Source organism: Podarcis muralis, chromosome 16 (assembly GCF_964188315.1).
Source record: "Podarcis muralis chromosome 16, rPodMur119.hap1.1, whole genome shotgun sequence".
Classification (NCBI taxonomy): Eukaryota; Metazoa; Chordata; class Lepidosauria; order Squamata; family Lacertidae; genus Podarcis; species Podarcis muralis.
Window position 1 is genome coordinate 26,935,346 of NC_135670.1, and position 21,218 is coordinate 26,956,563.

Genomic DNA, 21,218 nt, shown 5'->3' on the forward strand with positions numbered 1-21,218 from the left:
GCAGAGGATAAACTGATCTGCTATGTTTCAACCTGCAGTTTTGTTTATAGCTCCTACACAGAGTCTAGGACTTCCCGATCAGAAGGTCGGCGGTTCGAATCCCCGCAACGGGGTGAGCTCCCGTTGCTCGGTCCCTGCTCCTGCCCACCTAGCAGTTCGAAAGCACATCAAAGTGCAAGTAGATAAATAGGTACCACACCTGCGGGAAGGTAAACGGCATTTCCATGCACTGCTCTGGTTCGCCAGAAGCAGCTTTGTCATGCTGGCCACATGACCCGGAAGCTGTACGCCGGCTCCCTCGGCCCATAAAGCGAGATGAGTGCTGCAACCCCAGAGTCGGACACAACTGGACCTAATGGACAGGGGCCCCTTTACCTTTACCTTAAAACCCCAACAAATGCAACAGGGGTAAGAGAGGAATTGGGGGTGAGGATGGGGGCTCTGTGCTCAGAAAGTGGATGTTCCCATTGCACACATATGTGTGCATTGATTCATTCACCTTGTTCACGTGCCCCTGCCTTGCCTTTGCAGGTGGGAAAAAAGCAGTCCTCTTTGCAGGGTCGTTGTGTAGGGAGGTGAAATCTCCACCCCCTAAAATTTATACACCATTTGATTGCGGGGAAACCTCAAAGCGGTTTACGAAAGATAGAACAATGACATCAAGACGGAATCACGACCCCGCTTTAAAACGCACAAAAGTGGAAATGCTAAAACAGATGAAAATGGCCTCAGCTTTATGAGCATCTGCTTAGGTTTGTCTGAACAGGGATGTTTTTAGCAGGAGCCAGCAAGAGTACAGTGAAGGTAAAGGTACCCCTGACCGTTAGGTCCAGTCGTGGACAACTCTGGGGTTGTGGCGCTCATCTCACTCTCTCTCTCTCTCTATATATATTTTAAATTATTAGATTTTCCACAATTATAACAAAAACCACAAAGCAGAATGACACACAAAAACAGTGAAAGAAAGAAAAAGAAAAATACATCAATGAACGAAAGAAGAAAAAGGGAACAATAAACAGATAAACAATAACAAACTTAATTCTTTACAAATCCAACCTTTTAAACATCTTGGTTGACTTCCTCTAGTCCCTCCCTTCTGAGTTTCCTTGTAGTTAAAAGTAACAGCTTTCCAATATCATTATTAAACTAAAACAATTTCCAATTATAGTCCATCTTATTCACTCATCTCGCTCTATAGGCCGAGGGAGCCAGTGTTTTGTCCGCAGACAGCTTCTGGGTCATGTGGCCAGCATGACTAAGCCGCTTCTGGCGAAACCAGAGCAGCGCACGGAAGCAGAAAGGCCCCTTACTGATCTCAATAGGCAGGGAGTTCCAAAGTGCAGGTGGTGCCACACTAGGTATTATGTGCCAATTCACAACCACAGCCTGTTATTTTAAGCCTTCAGAATGCTAATAATAATAGCTTCCCTCCCCTGCTGGGGCTTTAACTTGCCCTGGGAGAGAAGTCATCAGTGCAGAGAGAAAGGAGGAAATCCAGGAAGAGGGATGAGGATGATGACTGATGTTTTATTGGCTATTTGTGAAAGGAATTTGGCCTGCAGAAGGGGCAGGGAAGGAGATGCAGGCCAGGCCTGTAACATCACAGAGACATCCTCTGTCTCCTCCCTTCCGCAGGCAAAGGATGGAGTGCATCTTGGTTAAAGCCCTGGTGGCTGCTAGAGAGCCTCCTTGGGAAATATAGCCAAATTGCCCTTTGCAAGCCCGTGCTTTGGGGCCGAAACAGTGACTCATACATTTATAAATAACAACTACAGCAACGGCGGTCCCAGGGCAGGGAAGTCTCTGCAGCGCCCCTCAAACGTGACCTGTTGATTTTTGGCACACCAGCAGATTTTGCTTCAGAGCCTCCCCACTGTGGCTTCTACTTTGGCTTGTGTGGCTTTAGGCAAAGGCTCCCGCCCCCTCTCTCACACAAGCATCCTTCCTTGGGGTCATAGGCTGGGCTGCAGTGATGTCACAGAATGTTCATAAGTAGTCCAACTGCTGAGCTGAAGGGAGCTGTCTGTAGCAGGCGGGACTAACACCCTGTTCAGGGGCCTGGTCTGATTCCTTGCCCCACAGCCAAGAAGTCCCTCCCACTCCGCACAGCCCCATTGATTTTGGGGGGTGCAGCAAAACCAAAACAAATTAAACACAGTTGTGGGATGGGCTGGGCCTAGCACTCTACTGGTGGATGCAAATCGTCCATACCTGGTCACCAGGTGGTCAATTGATAAGCGGAGCTGGGATACCGAACCCCTTGCTCTGGAGGAATCAGCCAGGGAGGGGGTGCTGTCTGCCTGTGGGTGGGTGCATATCACAGTGGACCAAAAAAGAGAGCTCAGGCACCCCATGAAGCCTAGCTGTATGGTGCAGGGGCTGATGGGATTTGTAGTCCAAAATATCCAGGCAAGCCCAAAGCAACTGGAGGAAAGTAGGTGGAGGAATTTAGACTTTCCTTACCAGATATTTCCCTTCCTTTAGGGATGTTTCAGATGAGGAGGAGGAGGAAGAGGAGGGTTGGGTTGAGTGGACTTTGGATGCCCTCAGTAAACTGAGGGGCTCTGATGCCGTCACCTGTGTTTAAACTAAGAGGCAGGTCGATCCTGATAAATATTGGCAAATATTAGCTTGGATTGTGTCCCTCCTCTCTGGGTGCTCTCTTTCTCCTCCTCTTACCAAGTTATATAACTAATGCTATTAATTAAATAAACATTGTTCCTTAATGGATGGATTAAGTGCCGGCAGCTCTTGGCTGGATCTGAATCGGAAGTTGCAGAGGACAAAGTCAAATGATTGGTTTTCAGCTCTACATTCCCCACCACCACCACCACCACAAAAGGCATAAAGTGCTAATGGGATGTGGTCCCTTTACCCCACTTGTGCTCACCTGATGTCAAAGAGTTAAAAAAAACTATGTGGCTTTTTGTCAACGTCTTGGGAAGCTTTTAATGTTTGATATTATTATTATTATTATTATTATTATTATTATTATTATTATTATTATTATTTCTTATACCCCAGTCATCTGACCGGGTCGCCCCAGTAACTCTAGGCAGCTTCCAACAAAAATATACACACAGAGAAAAAAACACATCAAACATTAAAAGCTTCCCAAAACTGGGCTGCCTTCAGATGTTTACAAAAAGTCACATAGTTTTTTAACTCTTTGACATTTGACAGGAAGAAGTTCCACAGGGTGGGTGCAACTACCCAGAAGGTTTCCTGCCTGGTTCCCTATAACACACCCTCCGACATTTCTCCGATGAAAATAGGGACGTCCCATTCCATAATGACAGTTTTACTGTTTATACCCCACACATCTTACTGGGTTGCCATTCTGGGCTGCTTCCAACATTTATAAAAACATAATCATTCAACATTAAAAAAACCACTTCCTTATACAGAATTGCCTTCAGATGGCTCGGGGGTCAGATAACTCCGTACCCTCCAACATTTCTCCAATGAAAATAAGGAAAAGTGGGACATTCCAGGATCAAATCAGAAACCGGGGCAGCTTCTTTAAATCAGGGACGTCCCTGGAAAATAGAGACACTTGGAGGATCTGCTTTAACCTCACTTCTCACAGTGAGGGAACCACCAGAAAGCCCTCAGAGATAGACCTCCATGTCTGGGCTGAATAATGGGGGTGGAGATGCTCCTTCAGGTAAACAGGACTGAGGCTGTTTAGGGCTTTAAAGGTCAACACCAACCATTTGAGTTGTCCTTGGAAATGTACTGAGAACCAATGTTGATCTTTTTTTCAATTTTTTAAATTAATTTTCCAAATTTGTCAAAAAAATAACATACAAAACACACAAAAGAAAACACATTACAATACTAAAAAGACAAAAGACAAAAAAAACCCACTTGTTACTTCTAACCTAATTTAACTTTCATTGTTAATTAACACCCTCCCATCAGATGTCAAAGAGAAAAATAACTACCAAACTTTTAGAAGACATTATTATATTATTATTATTAATTGACTTTCTCAAATCCCCCGCAATTGAATTTCGTTGTATCAACTCATAACAGTTCTCCAAAATCATATTTCTTATAAAATCAACTCCTTCAATTTACTACCCTCTTCTCTTTTATTGGTATTCTTATCGCCAATGTTGATCTTTTAGGACCAGTGTTACGTGGGTCATAGCCTATTTTGCAACTCGCAACATCACCAGATCCTACCGTTGACTTTCCTTGGCTCTTCTCCTTCCAGGTATAACGCTTTGGTGACGGGCTCGCGGGCGAAAAGCATCATTGGCATCTGCTGGGTCTTGTCCGTCATCATTGGCCTGACGCCCATGCTGGGATGGCACAAGCCTGCCTTGGGCAACCAGGGTTCCTCTTCCTCTTCCTCCTCCTCCTCTGCTGGGGTCTGCACCAACGAGTCCTCTTCCTCCTTCTCGTCCTCCCCCTCCACTACGACCCCTTCCGGCAACTGCAGCAGCGACATGTTGGCCTGTCTCTTTGAGTCTGTGGTCACCATGGAATACATGGTCTACTACAACTTTTTTGCCTGTGTCCTCACCCCGCTGCTCCTGATGTTCGGCATCTACCTGAAGATCTTCATGGCCGCCCGGCGGCAGCTCAAGCAGATGGAGAACAAGGCGACGCCCGGGGAACGTTCCCGCTCCATCTTGCAGAAGGAAGTCCACGCGGCCAAGTCACTGGCCATCATCGTCGGGCTGTTTGCCTTCTGCTGGCTGCCCATGCACACCGTCAACTGCTACATCCTCTTCCGGCGGGGCTGCGGCCGCCCTCCCCTCTGGCTGATGTACCTCGCCATCATCCTCTCCCACGCCAACTCCGTGGTGAACCCTCTGATCTACGCCTACAGGATCCGGGAGTTCAGGCTGACTTTCCGCAAGATCATCGGGCAGCACATCCTGGGCAGAAAGCAACGCTTCAAGGGGACCACGGCCAGCCGGAGGTCCTCTGCTCACGCGGAGGAAGACGGCGAGAGTGCCGGCATGCAGATCACCAAGTACGCTCTGAACTTCTACGGCGGAGGGGACTTGGATGGCATCCACAGGGACGGGGATTGGGGGAAAACCAAAGTGGGCTTGGAACTGCGCCAGAGCAAGAAGGTGCTGGCCGGGGAGGCAAATGGCCATGCAGCCCATCCCTGCAAAAATGGGGATCTCTCCAAAGCCTGCAGAGACATGGAGTTGCTGAGCCAAGAGCTGCTGGCCATTCGGGACTCTTACGCCACTGACCTGGAGACTTCAGCCGTAGAAGCCTCTGATGGGTCCTGAGGCCCCCTCAGGATGCAACGTGGCTGGAATGAAATCTTCCCTCTCCCCAGTGGTCTGCTTTCGTTGCAGCAAGAAGGGAGGGAAAGAAGGAGAGAAGGGGAGGGCAAAGGTTTGGGTCCTGGCGATGGAAGGGGAGGGGTCCCTGACACAACTGACAGAAAGACCTGAAGCGGCCTGGGGAGAAGGCAGGAAATGGCCGAGGGGCTTTTTCCCAGCCAAAGGTCAAAGGTGAAGATGGGCGGGACACAGAGACACACTTCTTGTTGCCTTTGGAAGACTCTGCTGGGGGAAGGGCCCGTGGCAATATCCAATGTTGCTTGGGACACCTGTGGCTGCCGGTGGCCAAAGCCCAGTTGTACCAGGAGAAAATGAAAGGGTCAATGGGAAGGTGCTTCATAGTGCCGAGGAGCTGTGATTCCTGCATTGCAGGGGGTTGGACTAGATGACCCCTGGGGTGCCTTCCAACACTACAATTCTATGATTCTGTGAAGAGCAGAATGGGAAGTTTTTTGCTGGACACCCAGCTAGGGTGATACCAGGCTCATTCCTGGAGCTGGCGAGAGAAAGAGAGCGTGCGAGAGCGCATGGTTTGGAGGCATTAGAGACACATCCATTTGTGTAAAATCTTGAATAGGAAGCTTTATGATGCGATTTTGATTTTCCTCTGGCTGCCATAAGTCTCCTTGGGGACTTCTGCAGGGCAGGGCAGTTGCCTACTTAGCCTCTTCCGCCAGGCCGTCTCCTAGGTAGGGTCTGGCATGATGGAAATCAGTAGGTGACTGCGCTTCAGTTTGCCCCCAGGGCACGGGTGCCTTTGAGATGATTAGGGGGGTGAACTTGCTCAGCAAAGAGGTGGCTTCCCAAGGGACCACCTGCCTACAGCTGGCAAGGCGTGCCTGCACGGGTCACCCACAAAGCTGGCCCAGCACAGATCTACACACTGAGAGAGTCCCTGGGACTCAGCCCTAGAACCGTCTGGATTTGAACTCAGTGCCTATATGAGAAACAACCCAGAGGGCTACTGCTTTTAAGGCCCAATGCCAGATTTCTCCCCAGAGCTGTGTCTGCTAGCCAGAAACATCTTGGCAACCTTTCCAAACAGCTCCCAGATGCAAAACTCGTCTCTCTCCGTGCCCCCCTCTCCCCCACTTGTGGTCTGGCACCTAGCTGAAATCTGCCAGGCAAACCTGTTTTACAAGCGACTGCTGTTCTTCTCGGCGAAGGCGACAGCACCACGGACTGTTGAGCATCAGTCGAGCAGTTGTTGTTATGGCGGCCAAGCTCTGACATGACAAAATGGCAGCTTTGCATCGAAGAGGGCCGGCTGGGCTTGTCTTGGGGTTTTGTACACAGAGTCAGAACGGGCCTCTCATTTCAACCAAAAAGGTCACCCATTGAAGAAATGTGAAGGAGGACCTTCGGCAGGTAGGAGGAGGAGAAGGCAGAGATGGGAGAGGGCGCTTGAGGGGGCAGGGTAGAGGCTTCTCCCTGTGACCACACAAGGAGGGCTATCCAGTCTGGTGCATCACCCATCCGTCTGAAACCGTCCATCTTCTAGTGTACACTGAATGTTTGCCCTTTGTTATTGTCATAGATCATGCTCTGTGCCCCCCCCCCCCATTTTAATAAGCTTTTGTTTCTGTTTTCAAGCGGCGTAAAACTGATTTTTTAAAAAATAAAACTAAAACAAATGGTGACGTCTAAGTTTTGCAATTTCCATTAAAACCATCTCCCCTTGAATGCATTCTCTTGTTCTGGTTTCTCATGGCTGTGCCTGGGAACAACTGAGGCCTGTGGATAGAGGGTGGTATACAAATTTAATTGACAACAACAACAACAGATTCATAGCCTCTGCCATGGGACTTTACAAACTTCCTCAGTGTGGCTTGCCAGGCTGCCTTTGAGATCTTAACCACTTCCTCCGGTGGGCTGGAGAAGGAGCTGGTGTCTTGCTTGCGGATCGGGCCCTAGCCCAGCATCCTTTGCAAGAATCCCGGCAGATAAATGGTGGGCCATTGAAACTTGGGCAGTGCCCTGCCTCCCATCTCTCTCCCCCCCCCCCCCCCGTCTCACCATGCTGGAGAGCTCACATGGTCACAGCAGCTGACCAGGCCCAAATCTGTCGCTTGTGATGTAAATAAACACACATCCAGCTAAAAATACCTCAGGGCTGATCTTAGGCAACTGAAAGCCAGTTTTCTGAAAGAGAGTTGGTTTGTTTTTGTGTGCCCATGTGTTTGTTGTACAGGAGGTGGTTGTTTGGGGCTAGGTGGTGCCCATTCAGTATCTGTGATGATGGTGATGCCATCAGCTACACCATGAAGTGACCAGGTGAGGAATCGCACTGTCAGGGATAGACTCAGGCATAGGTCAGCAACAAAACAATAAATCAACCGAGGCCACTGAAGTTAAGGAAACAAAGCACAGCTCAGACCTAGTAGTCTCAGCAACACACTCTATGTCTTGCCCCAATGAAGCAGTTGTGAGGACTGAAGCTCCCCACCTTCCCAATATCCACTAGGACTCCTCCTCTCCAGGGTCTTTCCCATTCAGTCTCAGGCTGTGTCTGCACACAAGCACCCTCTGTTCTTCCCTTTTTATTTATGCATGTGTTCTTGGAGACCAGTGGGGAGGGGAGATGGTTGCAGCAGGAGGGGGAGACTTCCTGGATTCTTCAGCGGCCTGCCTCATGTTCCCTCTCCTCTTCAGCCTCTGCTTCTGATTCCATTTCTGGAGTCCTCTCTGCCACAGCCTCTTCCTGCTCACTAAACCCTGTTGCCTTTTCAGCTTCCCACACCACCTTCTCCCAGTCTGCTCCTTCACTTTTTCCAGCCAGCTAGTACAAGATTTGCAGTAAACATCCTGGCCAGACAAGGAGCTGCCATCAGTCCCAAAAGAAGGAGGCAGGCTTGGGCACAAGGGATGAGATGGTTGCCTTGCTGTGTGGCTTGCTAGGTTGAGCTGCCTCTGTCAACTCCCTTCCCCTCAGAGGAGGGGATTATCCTCGGAGGCACCCTCAGCTCCCACCAGGCCTCAGCTGCCTGGGCCTCTCTGGCACTCTCTTCGTGAGGCTGTTTCTAATGCTTTTTTGTATGTTGCGTGGGGAAAGACGCCTTCACCACTTGGTTTTCTGCAGAGCAGGCCTGCCCAGCTGAAGAACACACCCAGAGCTGTGAGGCTCCTCCACTCACTCCAGAGCGAAGAAATCTCTGGGTCAGTCACCCACAGGACCACACGCAGCAGGAAGTGTGGGAAAATACCAGCAAAAGAACCTCATCTGCTGACAGAAGACTCCCGCAAATAAGAGTCTCGTGGTGAGCTGCTGGAGGGCTCTGCCAAATACTGTCCCAAAATCAGGCTACAGGAGACCCTCAGTTCCTCAGCTGTCCATCATCCCCATCACTTGTGTTGCCCACCTGCCACGACCCTCACTGAGGGAGGGGAGGGGAAAATACCAGGGTGGTATTTTTGCAGTAACAGGCAGAAATCTTTGCTGTTTCCAGCCAATTTGTCCCATTCATCAGATTCTGGCCTCCTCCAACCAGCCAGCTGACACAGAGCATCCCTCCTAATTGGTTTGCACAAAGTTCACTGGGAAGTTAGAGCATGTTACTCAGTTGCTGAGTAAGGAGTCTCCTCGTGAGTAAGCAATCCCTGAAACACACCCATCACCAGCTCAGGGTGTGGTCTCTGCCTCCTTGTCCTTGGTTTGTGTTCCCCTGCCTTGCTGTGTTATATTTTGCCTGAACTCCCTGCGAGGTTGACCGTGGACTTCTCACCTAACCTGGACCCATCCTAGACGGAGTCTCTGTGGTAAACAAAATCTGCCCTTTTCCCCATATGGGATATCCAAGAGCCCGTATAGAGTCCTTACGTGGGTTCCCTATCAGTAGGAGAAAATAACAGAGGCCAACCAGAGATTATTGAGAAGCAAAGCAGCTAGTAAGCCTGATCTTTATTAAAGCTGTTGCAACAGGGTGCTCCCCTCACCCGCAGGAGGACGGAGGAGGACCCAGAACAAAGGTGTGCCTGCCCTTATACAGACATTTTAAATTCCCTGCCTTGGAGCTCAAGACCACCCCTCCATACATCATACATACAGTACATCACAGAAGGGGTGTAACCCAAAACCACCCCCCACAAACACCATACCTACATCACAGAAAAGGTGGTCTACAACAGAAATTTGAATGTTGTTGTTTTTCCTGTCTGCCAGGTTATCTGATAATGCCTTATCTGATTGCCTTTCCTGGTAGTCTGCCCATTCCTTTGAAATGGTGATTACTCAATTCCTGTAACAAGCAAGGTTTTTTTCACCTCCTCCCTCCTTGCAGAGAAACATTTGGTCAGCTTGGGAGTCAAAATGGTTTCAGGATGGTCTTCCTGTGCTGATCAATGTACGTGCTTGGTTGGTACATTTATGAACATTTATTATATATATAAGACCTTAAATTTTATTATTACATCTCCCTGCTGGACCTTGGATTTATTCGGGCTGCGCTCCACTAGAAACCCTCTCGCTAAGGGTTTGTCTTGCCAAAGGGCAAGTGTCTTGCTAAGGAACTCCTGTCTCCTGAAATTGGGACCCTCGTTCCTGAGGGCACCCACCTTAGCAGGACAGGTATCCTGAAATGGAAGTATGGAGGTTGTTACTCTTTACATTATAAGGGACGCGGTGGCACAGTGGGTAAAACCTCAGCGCCTAGGACTTGCCGATCGCATGGTCGGCGGTTCGAATCCCCACGACGGGGTGCGCTCCCGTCGTTCGGTCCCAGCGCCTGCCAACCTAGCAGTTTGAAAGCACCCCTGGGTGCAAGTAGATAAATAGGGACCGCTTACCAGTGGGAAGGTAAACGGCGTTCCGTGTGTTGCGCTGGCTTGCCAGATGCAGCTTGTCACGCTGGCCACGTGACCCGGAAGTGTCTGCGGACAGCGCTGGCTCCTGGCCTATAGAGTGAGATGAGCGGACATCCCTAGAGTCTGGCAAGACTGGCCCGCACGGGCAGGGGTACCTTTACCTTTACTTACTCTTTACATTATCAGGAGGAAGAGGCTCCTGAACCTGCACTTCTTTGGCCTGGATTGGGACTCAGACCTTCCAAGTGTCCCTATTTTCCAGGGACGTCCCCGATTTAGATAAGCTGTCCTGGTTTCTGATTTGATCCCAGAAAGTCCCACTTTTCCTTAGTATGTCCCTATTTTCATTGGAGAAATGTTGGAGGTGTCTGAAAGCAATCCTGTATAAGGAAGGTTTTTTAAAAAAAATGTTTAATGATTTGTTATGTTTTTATATATGTTGGAAGCTGTTCAGAGTGACTGGGGCAACCCAGTAAGATGTGTGGATTACAGTGGTACCTTTTGTTACAGATGCTTCAGGTTACAGACTCTGCTAACCCAGAAATAGTACCTCAGGTTAGGAACTTTGCTTCAGGATGAGAACAGAAATCGTGTGGCGGTGGCGGGAAGCCCCATTAGCTAAAGTGGTACCCCAGGTTAAGAACAGTTTCATGTTAAAAACAGACCTCCTGAATGAATTAAGTTCTTAACCAGAGGTAATAAAAGGTAAAGGGACCCCTGACCATTAGGACCAGTTGTGGCCGACTCTGGGGTTGCGGCGCTCATCTCACTTTACTGGCCGAAGGAGCCGGTGTACAGCTTCCAGGTCATGTGGCCAGCATGACTAAGCCGCTTCTGGCGAACCAGAGCAGCGCACCAAAACACTGTTTACCTACCCGCCGGAGCAGTACCTATTTATCTACTTGCACTTTGACATGCTTTCGAACTGGTAGGTTGGCAGGAGCAGGGACCAAGCAACGGGTGCTCACCCCGTCACAGGGATTCAAACCGCTGACCATCTGATCGGCAAGTCCTAGGCTCTGTGGTTTAACCCACAGCGCCACCCGCGTCCCAAAGGTACCACTGTATAAATAGTAAAATTATCATGGAATGGAACGTCCTGTTTTCACTGGAGAAATGTTGTAGGGTATGGAATCTCTAGGCTGAATCTGGGATCCTTCGTCATCCCTCCATTGTCCAGCCAAGTGTGAAGCTAGGAAACCTTCTGCGATACTGGGTGTTTTTGTTCTGAAACATCAAAGAGGAGGCAGCACTGAGGAAACAATGGACCACCTGAAGCCCAAGGGCTGCCCACGCCCATTCCCTCCTCAGGGAAACAATGCCTGGCAAGAAGAAAGGCCATTCAGCACCTCCACTGCAAGGACACTAGCCCTCACCTGCTTGGGAAATCCAAGCAAAGTCAGTCCGGCAGGTCATTTGGAGGAAGTGAGAGAAGCAATTCTGGCAGGAGAGAGAGAGCAAGGCTGACCATTTTTCTTCTTTGCCGGCTTCTTCCTTGTAAAGGAAGCTTTCTTTTGGAGGATGCTATGCAGGGGGATCCTCTCTAAAATAAGCTAGTGGAAAGCCAAGAGGGCAGCGAGGGCATTAAGCTATTCGGGGGAATTATATATATATAAAACAAACTGTGATGTGGGTGGCAGCTGTTAAGTGTCCACTGCAGGAATGGTGCCTCTTGAACCCACATCCTGTTATTGAAGGAGAAGAGGAAGCCCCAGCCAATGGCAGTGAAGGGGGCAGAAGGATACTGCAAGCCTTTCCAGGCTCAGAGGGCTTCCATGCTGCATCCCCTTGAGCCATGCCATGCTGGAATAATAATAATAATAATAATAATAATAATAATAATAATAATAATAATAATTTATTTGAACCCCGCCCACACTGGGCGGCTTCCAACAAAGATTAAAAATACATTAAAATGTCACACATTAAAAACTTCCCTAAACAGGGCTGCCTTCAGATGTTTTCTAAATGTCAGGTACAGTGGTACCTCAGGTTAAGCACTTAATTCGTTCTGGAGGTCTGTTCTTAACCTGAAACTGTTCTTAACCTGAAGTACCACTTTAGCTAATGGGGCCTCCCGCTGCTGCCGTGCTGCTGCTGCACGATTTCTGTTCTCATCGTGAAGTAAAGTTCTTAACCTGAGGTACTATTTCTGGGTTAGCGGAGTCTGTAACCTGAAGCGTATGTAACCTGAAGTTTCTTTAACCTGAGGTACTACTGTAGTTGTTTATCTCTTTGACATCTGGTGGGAGGGCGTTCCACAGGGCGGGTGCCACTACCGAGAAGGCCCTCTGTCTGGTTCCCTGTAGCTTTGCTTCTCGCAGTGAGGGAACCGCCAGAAGGCCCTCGGCGCTGGACCTCAGTGTCCAGGCAGAACGATGGGGGTGGAGACTCTCCTTCGGGTATACTGGGCCGAGGAATGTGCACCTGTTAATTGGTACAGTCCATAGGCACATAACTGCGCTTGTGGACTGTTACTCTGTTATTACCGTTATTTTTATTTATTAGGTTTATCTACTGCCCTTTGTCACAAGATCTCAGGGCAGTTCACGAGATAAAAACACAAGGCAAAAGCACAAATGAATACTGTAACTAAGAAAGAAACAATCACAATTAAACCCCCCCATTTCCAGAAATATATTTAAAAGGCCGTACGATACTAATCAGCCAAAGGCCTGGTTGAAGAAGAATGTTTTCGCCTGGCGCCTAAAGAAAGGTAATGAACCTCCCTGGGAAAGAGCTTTCCAAAAACAGGGAGCCACCACAGAAAAGGCCTGTTCTTGGGTCACCACTCTCTGGCCCTCACGTGGAGGAGGCACACAAAGGAGGGCATCAGATGATGAACACAGAGTCTGGGTTGCTTTCTATGGGGAGAGGCGGTCCTTGAGGTATTTGTGTGCACTGATTGAATGTCATGTGTGAGCATTCCTTCTGCCAAGGACAGTTCTGAGCCCCAGAGCCTATCACAAGCCCAGGCCAGTCTTGCTGCCCCTCCTGTTTTCCAGCCACCGGCTCCTCTGAGCTATGCTCAGTTCTGGCCGCAGAGACATTCCTGCACCTGAAGCAAATAGTCAAATTGCCACCTGCTCATAAACAAATAAAAAGGATGCCTCGTTGAAGACAGGGAAATCACAACTTTGTCAATTCTGTCACCCAAGCCGACTGCTTTGCCTCATTTCCTGACCTGGGGGGGGGGGCTTGGCTAGGCGGAAGTTTCACTGCCAAGTTGCATGTGGCACAGAGAGAGAGAGAGAGAGAGAGAGAGAGAGAGAGAGAGAGAGAGAGAGAGAGACGCAAATCTGATAGCTTAAATTTCAGAGTCAGATGGGTATGGCTGGTTCTTCATATTTCCATATATTGCAGTTGGAACTTTGTTCATCTGTCTCTGGCAACAGACCAGTTCAATAGGCTCCTTTGTTATGGAGAACAATATCAAAGGATTCTTTAGTGATTGTTTCTGGTTCTTTTGGGGGGGGTCCATGTTTATAGCCAGCAAAATGTTTGATTAAAAGTGTGAAAAGTTGGTGGGCTGTCATCCCCTTTGTTTTCTGTTGTTCCCATTTTACAGGTGAGGCTGACTGAGAGTAATTTGCCCAGGCTCCCAAGTAATTCCATCACTGAGTCTGGATTTGAACACAGCTCTCACACAGGGCAGAAGGAGCTGCCTCATACCAGGCCAGACTCTCTCTCTCTCTGTCTATTCTAACTGGCTGGGGCTTTCCAGGAACTCTGGCAGAAATCATTCCCATGACCTATCCGGTCCTTTTAAGTAGAGAGGCAGTCTTCTGGATGCAAGCTCTGCTGCTGGGGCCCTCTCCCAAAGTAGCCTGCTGTCTGTCTTTAGGGGATGGAAAACACACACACACACACACACACACACACACACACACACTCCCAAGGGCACAATCGAAAAGGAAAGTCTCCTGCATAGCCCTGATGGAAATTACATTAAGCAGCACTCTATACAAGTGCACAGCTCCCACCAGGGCTCGATTTTGGTGTGGGTGGACCAGGTCTCTCTTGAAGAAAGTTATGAAGATTCCGACAGTGAGATTAACAACAGAACTGGCCTCAAAACTTCTGGTGGCTAATGACAGGTCCTAAGAAATTGGCTCTTTGCTGTTCCTAAATTTGCCAAGAAACCATGGGCAAGGATGCCCCCTGGTGTCTGCAAAACTAACAAGTTTATTAGCCGTTATTAATAGTGCCCTGATGAATCCACGCAGAACTATTCCAGCGAGGAAGAAAGGGACAAAGAGATTTGAGCTCATTTTAAAAAGATTGTTTTGCTTTTATGATTGCTGTTATAAGCCGCTTTGACTGTAGGATGGGGTGGGGGGACTCTATGCATTTGAGGAGGCTTGCAAGCCCCAAAGGAGCCCTGTGTTCTTTAATTTCGCCAATCCCAATCAGCTCGCTCTTCCAATCCAGGGCAGATGTGGAGTTATGGGGAGCTCAAAAAGGTCCCGGGTGAGCCAGGAGGTCCTTCCAGATGGCCCTATCTACCGAGCAGTCATCTGAATCTGTTTGCGCACAAAGCCTGTGAGGGGTGAGATAATGTAGCATGAAGCTGTTATGCCACGACGCTTTCTATGGCATTTCCCCATCATCGGCACAAAATGCGCAGGGTGCTTTGGGGGCAGAGAGATAGAAGCCGATTTGTTGCATCGGAGCTCCAGATCAACTGTATTTGCACAACTGGAGCTGGCCGGGATGGGACCACGTCCCATAGGAACATAAGACTGCTGTGTCTTTGAGCATGAGAGGCCTGCACTCTGCGAGGAAGGAAGTCTTTCCTGCTGGAGACCTTTCTGTGGCCAGACCCTCCGTTGCTGCCTCTTTCCAGTCGAGGCTGACATGTTAACGGCACTCTGGGGAGGGAGGGGGCAGGTTTGGTGTAATGGGATAATAATATCGGCCTCCCATGCAGTGCTTCATCGCTGAGGCAGGCCAGCTGCTAGGGCAGCACGCTTGTTGGCAAAGGGGAACGCATCGGTCATTTTGATGGCAGGAGGATGCGGGGAAAGTGGAAATGATTTATAGCATAACAAGGAGAAAAGACACTGGGCCATGTCAGGGTGTCAGGCTCCTGCCTAAGGCAGAGTGGTTTGGGGGGGGGGGCAGAGTGGGAGAGATGGAGTCCTGGCCTCTGGATTAAACACTTCTCCATTAACTCTTGCCAGGGTCTTAAACGTAAAACGGCTGTATTTTCTTATTTCTTTATTTATTAAATTTGTTTACCACCCTTCATCTCTAGATCTCAGGGCAGTTCACAGCATAAAAATACAAGATAAAAACACAAGATACATAATAAGAACAAGAACAAAAACATAGCCAACCCATTGTGTGAAATGAATGTCGTCGTCCTCCCCCTTTTTTTTAGAAAAGGAATAAAGATCTGCCTCCTTCTGACCCACAGGATATTCTTTTCAGATTATTCATTTTAATTGCATGGACTCTGCAGCTCCTCCTGCACGTACTACAATTTGGACAAGGCCACTCTGCAAACAAACAAGCCATCAGAGGAGACGCTGCTGAAAGTTCATGCTAAGAATAGACAAGCGACTTGAAGAGAAGAGTTCAGCTATGTGACCCCTCCGCCCCCCGTTCGGAAGCTGGACACCAGAGCCAGACCTGCAGCCTGCTGCCTTTCCTTTCTTCCTGCCCCTGAGTGTGCAGTTTGTACAGGGGGCGGGGATGACCCCCCAGAGCACAGAAAGATTCTCAAGGTCTGTTCCCAGCCTGAGAATCACGCTTGGAAATGATCGGATGCTGGAAACGCCCCTGGGGAAAAGATCAGCGAAACAGTCAAACTTTAGCTCAGTAACTAGATAACTAAGACTGCAGTCCCATCCACACTTACCTGGGAGAAAGTCCCGCTGAAATCAGTGTGACTTAATACCTTGAGATCATAAGGAGTTTTGCTTGGGCAAATATAAAGGTAAAGGTAAAGGTACCCCTGCCCGTACGGGCCAGTCTTGCCAGACTCTAGGGTTGTGCGCTCATCTCACTCTATAGGCCGGGAGCCAGCGCTGTCCGGCGACACTTTCGGGTCACGTGGCCAGCGTGACAAGCTGCATCTGGCGAGCCAGCGCAGCACACGGAACGCCGTTTACCTTCCCGTTGGTAAGCGGTCCCTATTTATCTACTTGCACCCGAAGGTGCTTTCGAACTGCTAGGTTGGCAGGCGCTGGGACCAAACGACGGGAGCGCACCCCGCCGCGGGGATTCGAACCGCCGACCTTTCGATCGGCAAGTCCTAGGCGCTGAGGCTTTAACCCACAGCGCCACCCGTGTCCCTTGGGCAAATATGCTGGGCCACTTTTATAAAGCCCTGAATTCACTCCTCTACTAACGGCAAGTTAGGGTTCATCCTCATTTTCGCTTGACGCATATTGTATTGTGTACCAATTGATGCCCCAGTGTCTGAGACCTTTTCTCATTGTTCTTCAGCTGTGCCTTGCAAAAATCTGATCTTACCCGCCAAATGGAATCTTGGTTAAGCAAAATCTCTCTTTGAATTTTCTGTGTATCAGCAGGTGACATACGATTTTCACAAGGCACAGCCACAGAACGAGAAAAGCTCTCAAACCTGGGGGAGGATTAATTGGTAGACAATAATGATCAAAATGACAAACCTAGACAGCATCTTAAAAAGTAGAGACATCACCTTGCCAATAAAGGTCCGTATAGTTAAAGCTATGGTTTTCCCAGTAGTGATGTATGGAAGTGAAAGCTGGACCATAAAGAAAGCTGATCGTCGAAGAATTGATGCTTTTGAATTTTGAACTTTTGAGGAGTCTCTTGAGAGTCCCATGGACTGCAAGAAGATCAAACCTCTCCATTCTTAAGGAAATCAGCCCTGAGTGCTCACTGGAAGGACAGATCCTGAAGCTGAGGCTCCAATACTTTGGCCACCTCATGAGAAGAGAAGACTCCCTGGAAAAGACCCTGATGTTGGGAAAGATGGAGGGCACAAGGAGACAGGGACGACAGAGGACGAGATGGTTGGACAGTGTTCTTGAAGCTACCAGCATGAGTTTGACCAAACTGCGGGAGGCAGTGGAAGACAGGAGTGCCTGGCGTGCTCTGGTCCATGGGGTCACGAAGAGTCAGACACGACTAAACAATAACAACAATGATCAAAATACGGGTGAAGCGAAAGTGTGGATGACCCCTTAGTGAGGATGGACAAGGGCAGGGAGAGTTAACGTAGTGCCCTCCAGATGTTGCTGGCATACAACTGCCACCCGCTCTAGTAGCCAATGTGGCCTATGGCCGGGGATGGATGAGACTTGTTGTCCACCACGTTGGCTACCCCGGACTTGAGGGCCACAACTCTCCCCACCCCCCTGCTCCTGAGCCGCTTGTACATGAGAAGGTTTCTCTCTTCATACTTTTCCAGGGTGTGCCTGCCTACCACAGAAGCCACCAGTTCTGTTTGAAAAGCAACTCCCTCTGTGAGAGCTGATCCCATGAGGGCTTGTAGGGAACAACAGGAACACAATGAAAAGCTGCCTTGCTGCCTCTCTTGGTTTGCAGAGGAGTCTGTGGGTCTCTTTCAGGGGTCAGAATGCTAATAGCTCTTTTCCCGTTGGTCTGGTTAAGAGGATGAGCAGGAGTCAGCTTCTCTCCAGAGCCGGCCCTACTACTGGACAAAGTAAGGTGACTGCTTCAGGTGGCAGGTGCTCAAGGGGGCAGCAGCCCCCTTGCTCTTCCTCCTTGCTCTTCTGGCCATTTCCCTCTGTTGGAGGAGAGAGCTGTGTTAGATCAAATGACTTTCCTCTCCTGAAAGCTTAGGAACCCTCTCATGGTTACCCCATCAAACCGCCCTCTTTTTATACTTTATACTGTGGCAACAGAGGAATTAAAGCTTCCATTTTGAAGTCATGCTAGAAGAGGAGATTACTCGCAGAATTTTTTTTTAAAAAAACTTCAATTAAAGTTAAATATTACTCATTCTTCCTCCGACACAGTTTTATTCAGGAGGCTTAATATTTAACTTGAAGAGCTTGTCAATAGCAGGACCGAAGTTGTACTGTCCAGCATGTAAAGAAAACAGGAAATCCTATACATAGAAACATCCTATATTTTACCTTGTCAAACAAATAAAATACATGTGTTTATTTAATAACCTTCTCCACAAACAGAAGTAGTTACTGGAACGTGGGAATAGCAAGGTTTGGATTTGCCATTGCAAACCGGGGTCCTTTGAGATGTTTAGAACTACGACTCCCAGCAGGCATGGGCTGATGGGAGTTGTAGTCCTAAACATCTGGAGGGCACCCAGTTGGCATAGGGTGGTTTAAATGGTAGCTTCTCCTTGTACTTACTACAGGGACTACCCTTTATTCACAGCCAATGTTCCTGTCTAAGATCCGTGTCTAAAAGGGAGACTGCTTTTGTACAATGGCTCTTCGCTGTGTTTGATCGGTCCCTTTGTTTGGAAGATTGATTCCTGTTCGCTCCTGGATGATTTTCCAGTGATAACCGGGCACTCAAAAACCAACTTCTGAAAGCATGGTTAATCATTATGGCTGCTGGCGCTTGTAACGTGTCATAGCGCCGTTAAAGATAAGGTTCACGTAATGGCAAACATGACCTTGTATGGAAAACTTGTCTTGTTTTCACCCTGATTTGCCTTGGTAAAAATGTTATTAAAAAGGACCTTTCCCGTCAGCATCAGAGATATTTTGAAGTGGGGGTTATGACATAAAAAAATACCGCCAAGTTAGAGTAGATCTACTAAAGGTAACAGAGTTTTACTTCAACTCCCGTCAAACACAGCATCGTACAACCATATTGATATGTTGTTGCCCGAGGAGACCATTGTAAACAAATCAAAACATAGGTTGGACTCTAAGAATCACTTGTAAAGTAAAGAAGTACAGTATATGGATGATTAAGAAAAATTGAAATTATGGAAAATGTACTGATATGTAGATTTGGGGGGAAATTGCTAATAGGAACCATGTGAGGGATGGGGGGGAGTAAAGAGATTCAGAGAATCTCATGAAATGATTATAATTGGTTGTAAAAGTTTATGTGTAAAAAACAATAAAAAATACCCCCCCCAAAAAAGGTATGTTGTCGCCCAAAATATCTGAAATGCACCAGGTTGTGGGTAGGTGGCTCTGAACAAATCATCACACTGCCCCTCCCAAAACACTCTGCAAATGGCAGTTTGGGTTTTCTACAGATTGCTGTTTGCTCCAAATCAGTGATAAAGAGTAGGTTTTTGCGGGGATGGCACTGGAGTAAAGAAAAGGCACTCGGATGCGGCACTTTCAAGCGCAGATCTGACCTTAGAACCGTGCTACAAAAGGAAGTCTGGATAAGCCCCAAGGCAATCAAGCAGAAACAAGAGCCAAAAAGCTTAGGAGTACGTCATAGGAGTGCGTCATAGGAGTACCAGACACTTAAAGCACTTTTAAAGCTCATGGCAAACTACAGTTCCCAGGATTATTTAGGGTGAATCCATGTGCTTTAAATGAATGCTGAATGCATGGTGTGGATGTGACCTTAGGAGGGAGGGAGGCACGCCACACTTTCACATCATATTTAAAGCATTATGACAACACTTTAAACAGCCATGGCTCCCTGCAAAGAATCCTGGGAGCTGCAGTTTGTTAAGGGTGCTGAGAGTTGTGATGAGACCTTTTCTTCCCCTTGCGGAGGTGCACTTTCCAGAGTGGTTTAACAATCAATCCCCAGGGAACTCTGGGAGTTTTTGGATCTTGGAGGAGAATGGAGAGTCTCCTAACAGTAAAGGTAAAGGGACCCCTGAGCATTAGGTCCATTCATGACAGACTCTGGGGTTGCGGCGCTCATCTTGCTTTATTGGCCGAGGGAGCCGGTGTACAGCTTCTGGGTCATGTGGCCAGCATGACTAAGCCGCTTCTGGCGAACCAGAGCAGCGCACAGAAACGCCGTTTATCTTCCCGCCGGAGCGGTACCTATTTATCTACTTGCACTTTGACGTGCTTTCGAACTGCTAGGTTGGCAGGAGCAGGGACCGAGCAACGGGAGCTCACCCCGTCACGGGGATTCGAACAGCCGACCTTCTGATCGGCAAGTCCTAGGCTCTGTGGTTTAACCCACAGCGCCACATGCGTTCCTTCTCCTAACAGTAGTAGTATTTTATTAATTTTTTTCATAAAAATTATACACCGTTTGTTTGTAGAAAAACCTCCAAGCAGTTTACAAAAAGATAAAACAGGGAAATCAGGGAAATTTTACGATACATGCAGAAGTCCTTAACTCACAGAGGATTTGATACCCATCGGCTACCCTCACCTGGTTTAGCCGGCTGGTCAAAGCTGTTTCCCAGAGCATGGCTTCTGTTGCATTCTGACAGCTTCTCGGAGCCACAGGTGAGAGCTGAGTGCAGGGTGGAGACCAGAGGTGGTCAAACAGCCCCAGGAGGAGCACAACGTGTCCCCCACCAGGGGTTTTTTGCTCAATTTTTGTATCCCAAAATTGGGGGTTGTCTTATACGCAGATGCTGAATTCACAGGGTTAGTTGCAGTTTGTTCACCCCCAAAAAACTTTGAGGTCATTTGCCCCACCAAAAAACTGATTTTTAAATTTTGGGTTTAAAAAAGTCTTATACATGGGGTCGTCGTATACACGGGAAAATACAGTACTATCCCCTCCCCCTAACACCTCACTTTAACATAGGCGTAGCCAGGATTAATGTTGGGGGGGGGCAAGACACCCACATTGGCTCTGTCTAGCAGATTTGGAATGAAAACAGTTGCTTTAAATTACCTTCTTTTAACCCCAGGTGCTCAGGAAAAAAAATCTGTCAACATCTTTCTACGATTTCTACTTTTAGTTAAGTATTTTTATCTATTTGCCTAATTTAGGGGGTGGAAGCTACACACAGACACACACTGCGTCCGCCCCCCCCCCCCGGCTTCGCCCATGCACCTTATATATATAGTGTCAATCAGACACAATCTCCCCTCTTTCCTCTTAGCCGGCCGCACATGTTTATTTCAATTTTAAACTTGACGGAGGGTGGGAAGCCCCAAGCCCGACTCTGATTGGAGAGCCGCGTCGCCTTTCCACCAATCACGACCGAGAGCGCGCGCCCGG

General features: G+C 48.4%; 1 protein-coding gene and 1 long non-coding RNA gene across 4 annotated transcripts in view; one reads left to right on the top strand and one right to left on the bottom strand.

Annotated features, from left to right (window-relative positions):
* The window catches only part of ADORA2A (adenosine A2a receptor), a 29,058-nt gene extending 22,093 nt beyond the window's left edge, over window positions 1-6,965 (top strand). For all 3 annotated transcript variants that reach the window (XM_028710142.2, XM_028710143.2, XM_028710141.2), the window contains exon 3: window positions 4,223-6,965. In XM_028710142.2, the coding sequence (XP_028565975.2) occupies window positions 4,223-5,261 (1,039 nt within the window). In that variant the 3' untranslated portion in view covers window positions 5,262-6,965. The remainder of the gene's footprint in view (window positions 1-4,222) is intronic.
* Window positions 6,966-13,982: 7,017 nt separating this feature from the next.
* Window positions 13,983-20,998, bottom strand: LOC114587175 (uncharacterized). Its single transcript, XR_003704233.2, has 3 exons — window positions 20,415-20,998; window positions 15,458-15,619; window positions 13,983-14,658 (listed from the first exon to the last, which is right to left on the bottom strand). It is a non-coding gene; the product is annotated as an uncharacterized LOC114587175 (long non-coding RNA).
* Between the last annotated feature and the right edge of the window lie 220 nt (window positions 20,999-21,218).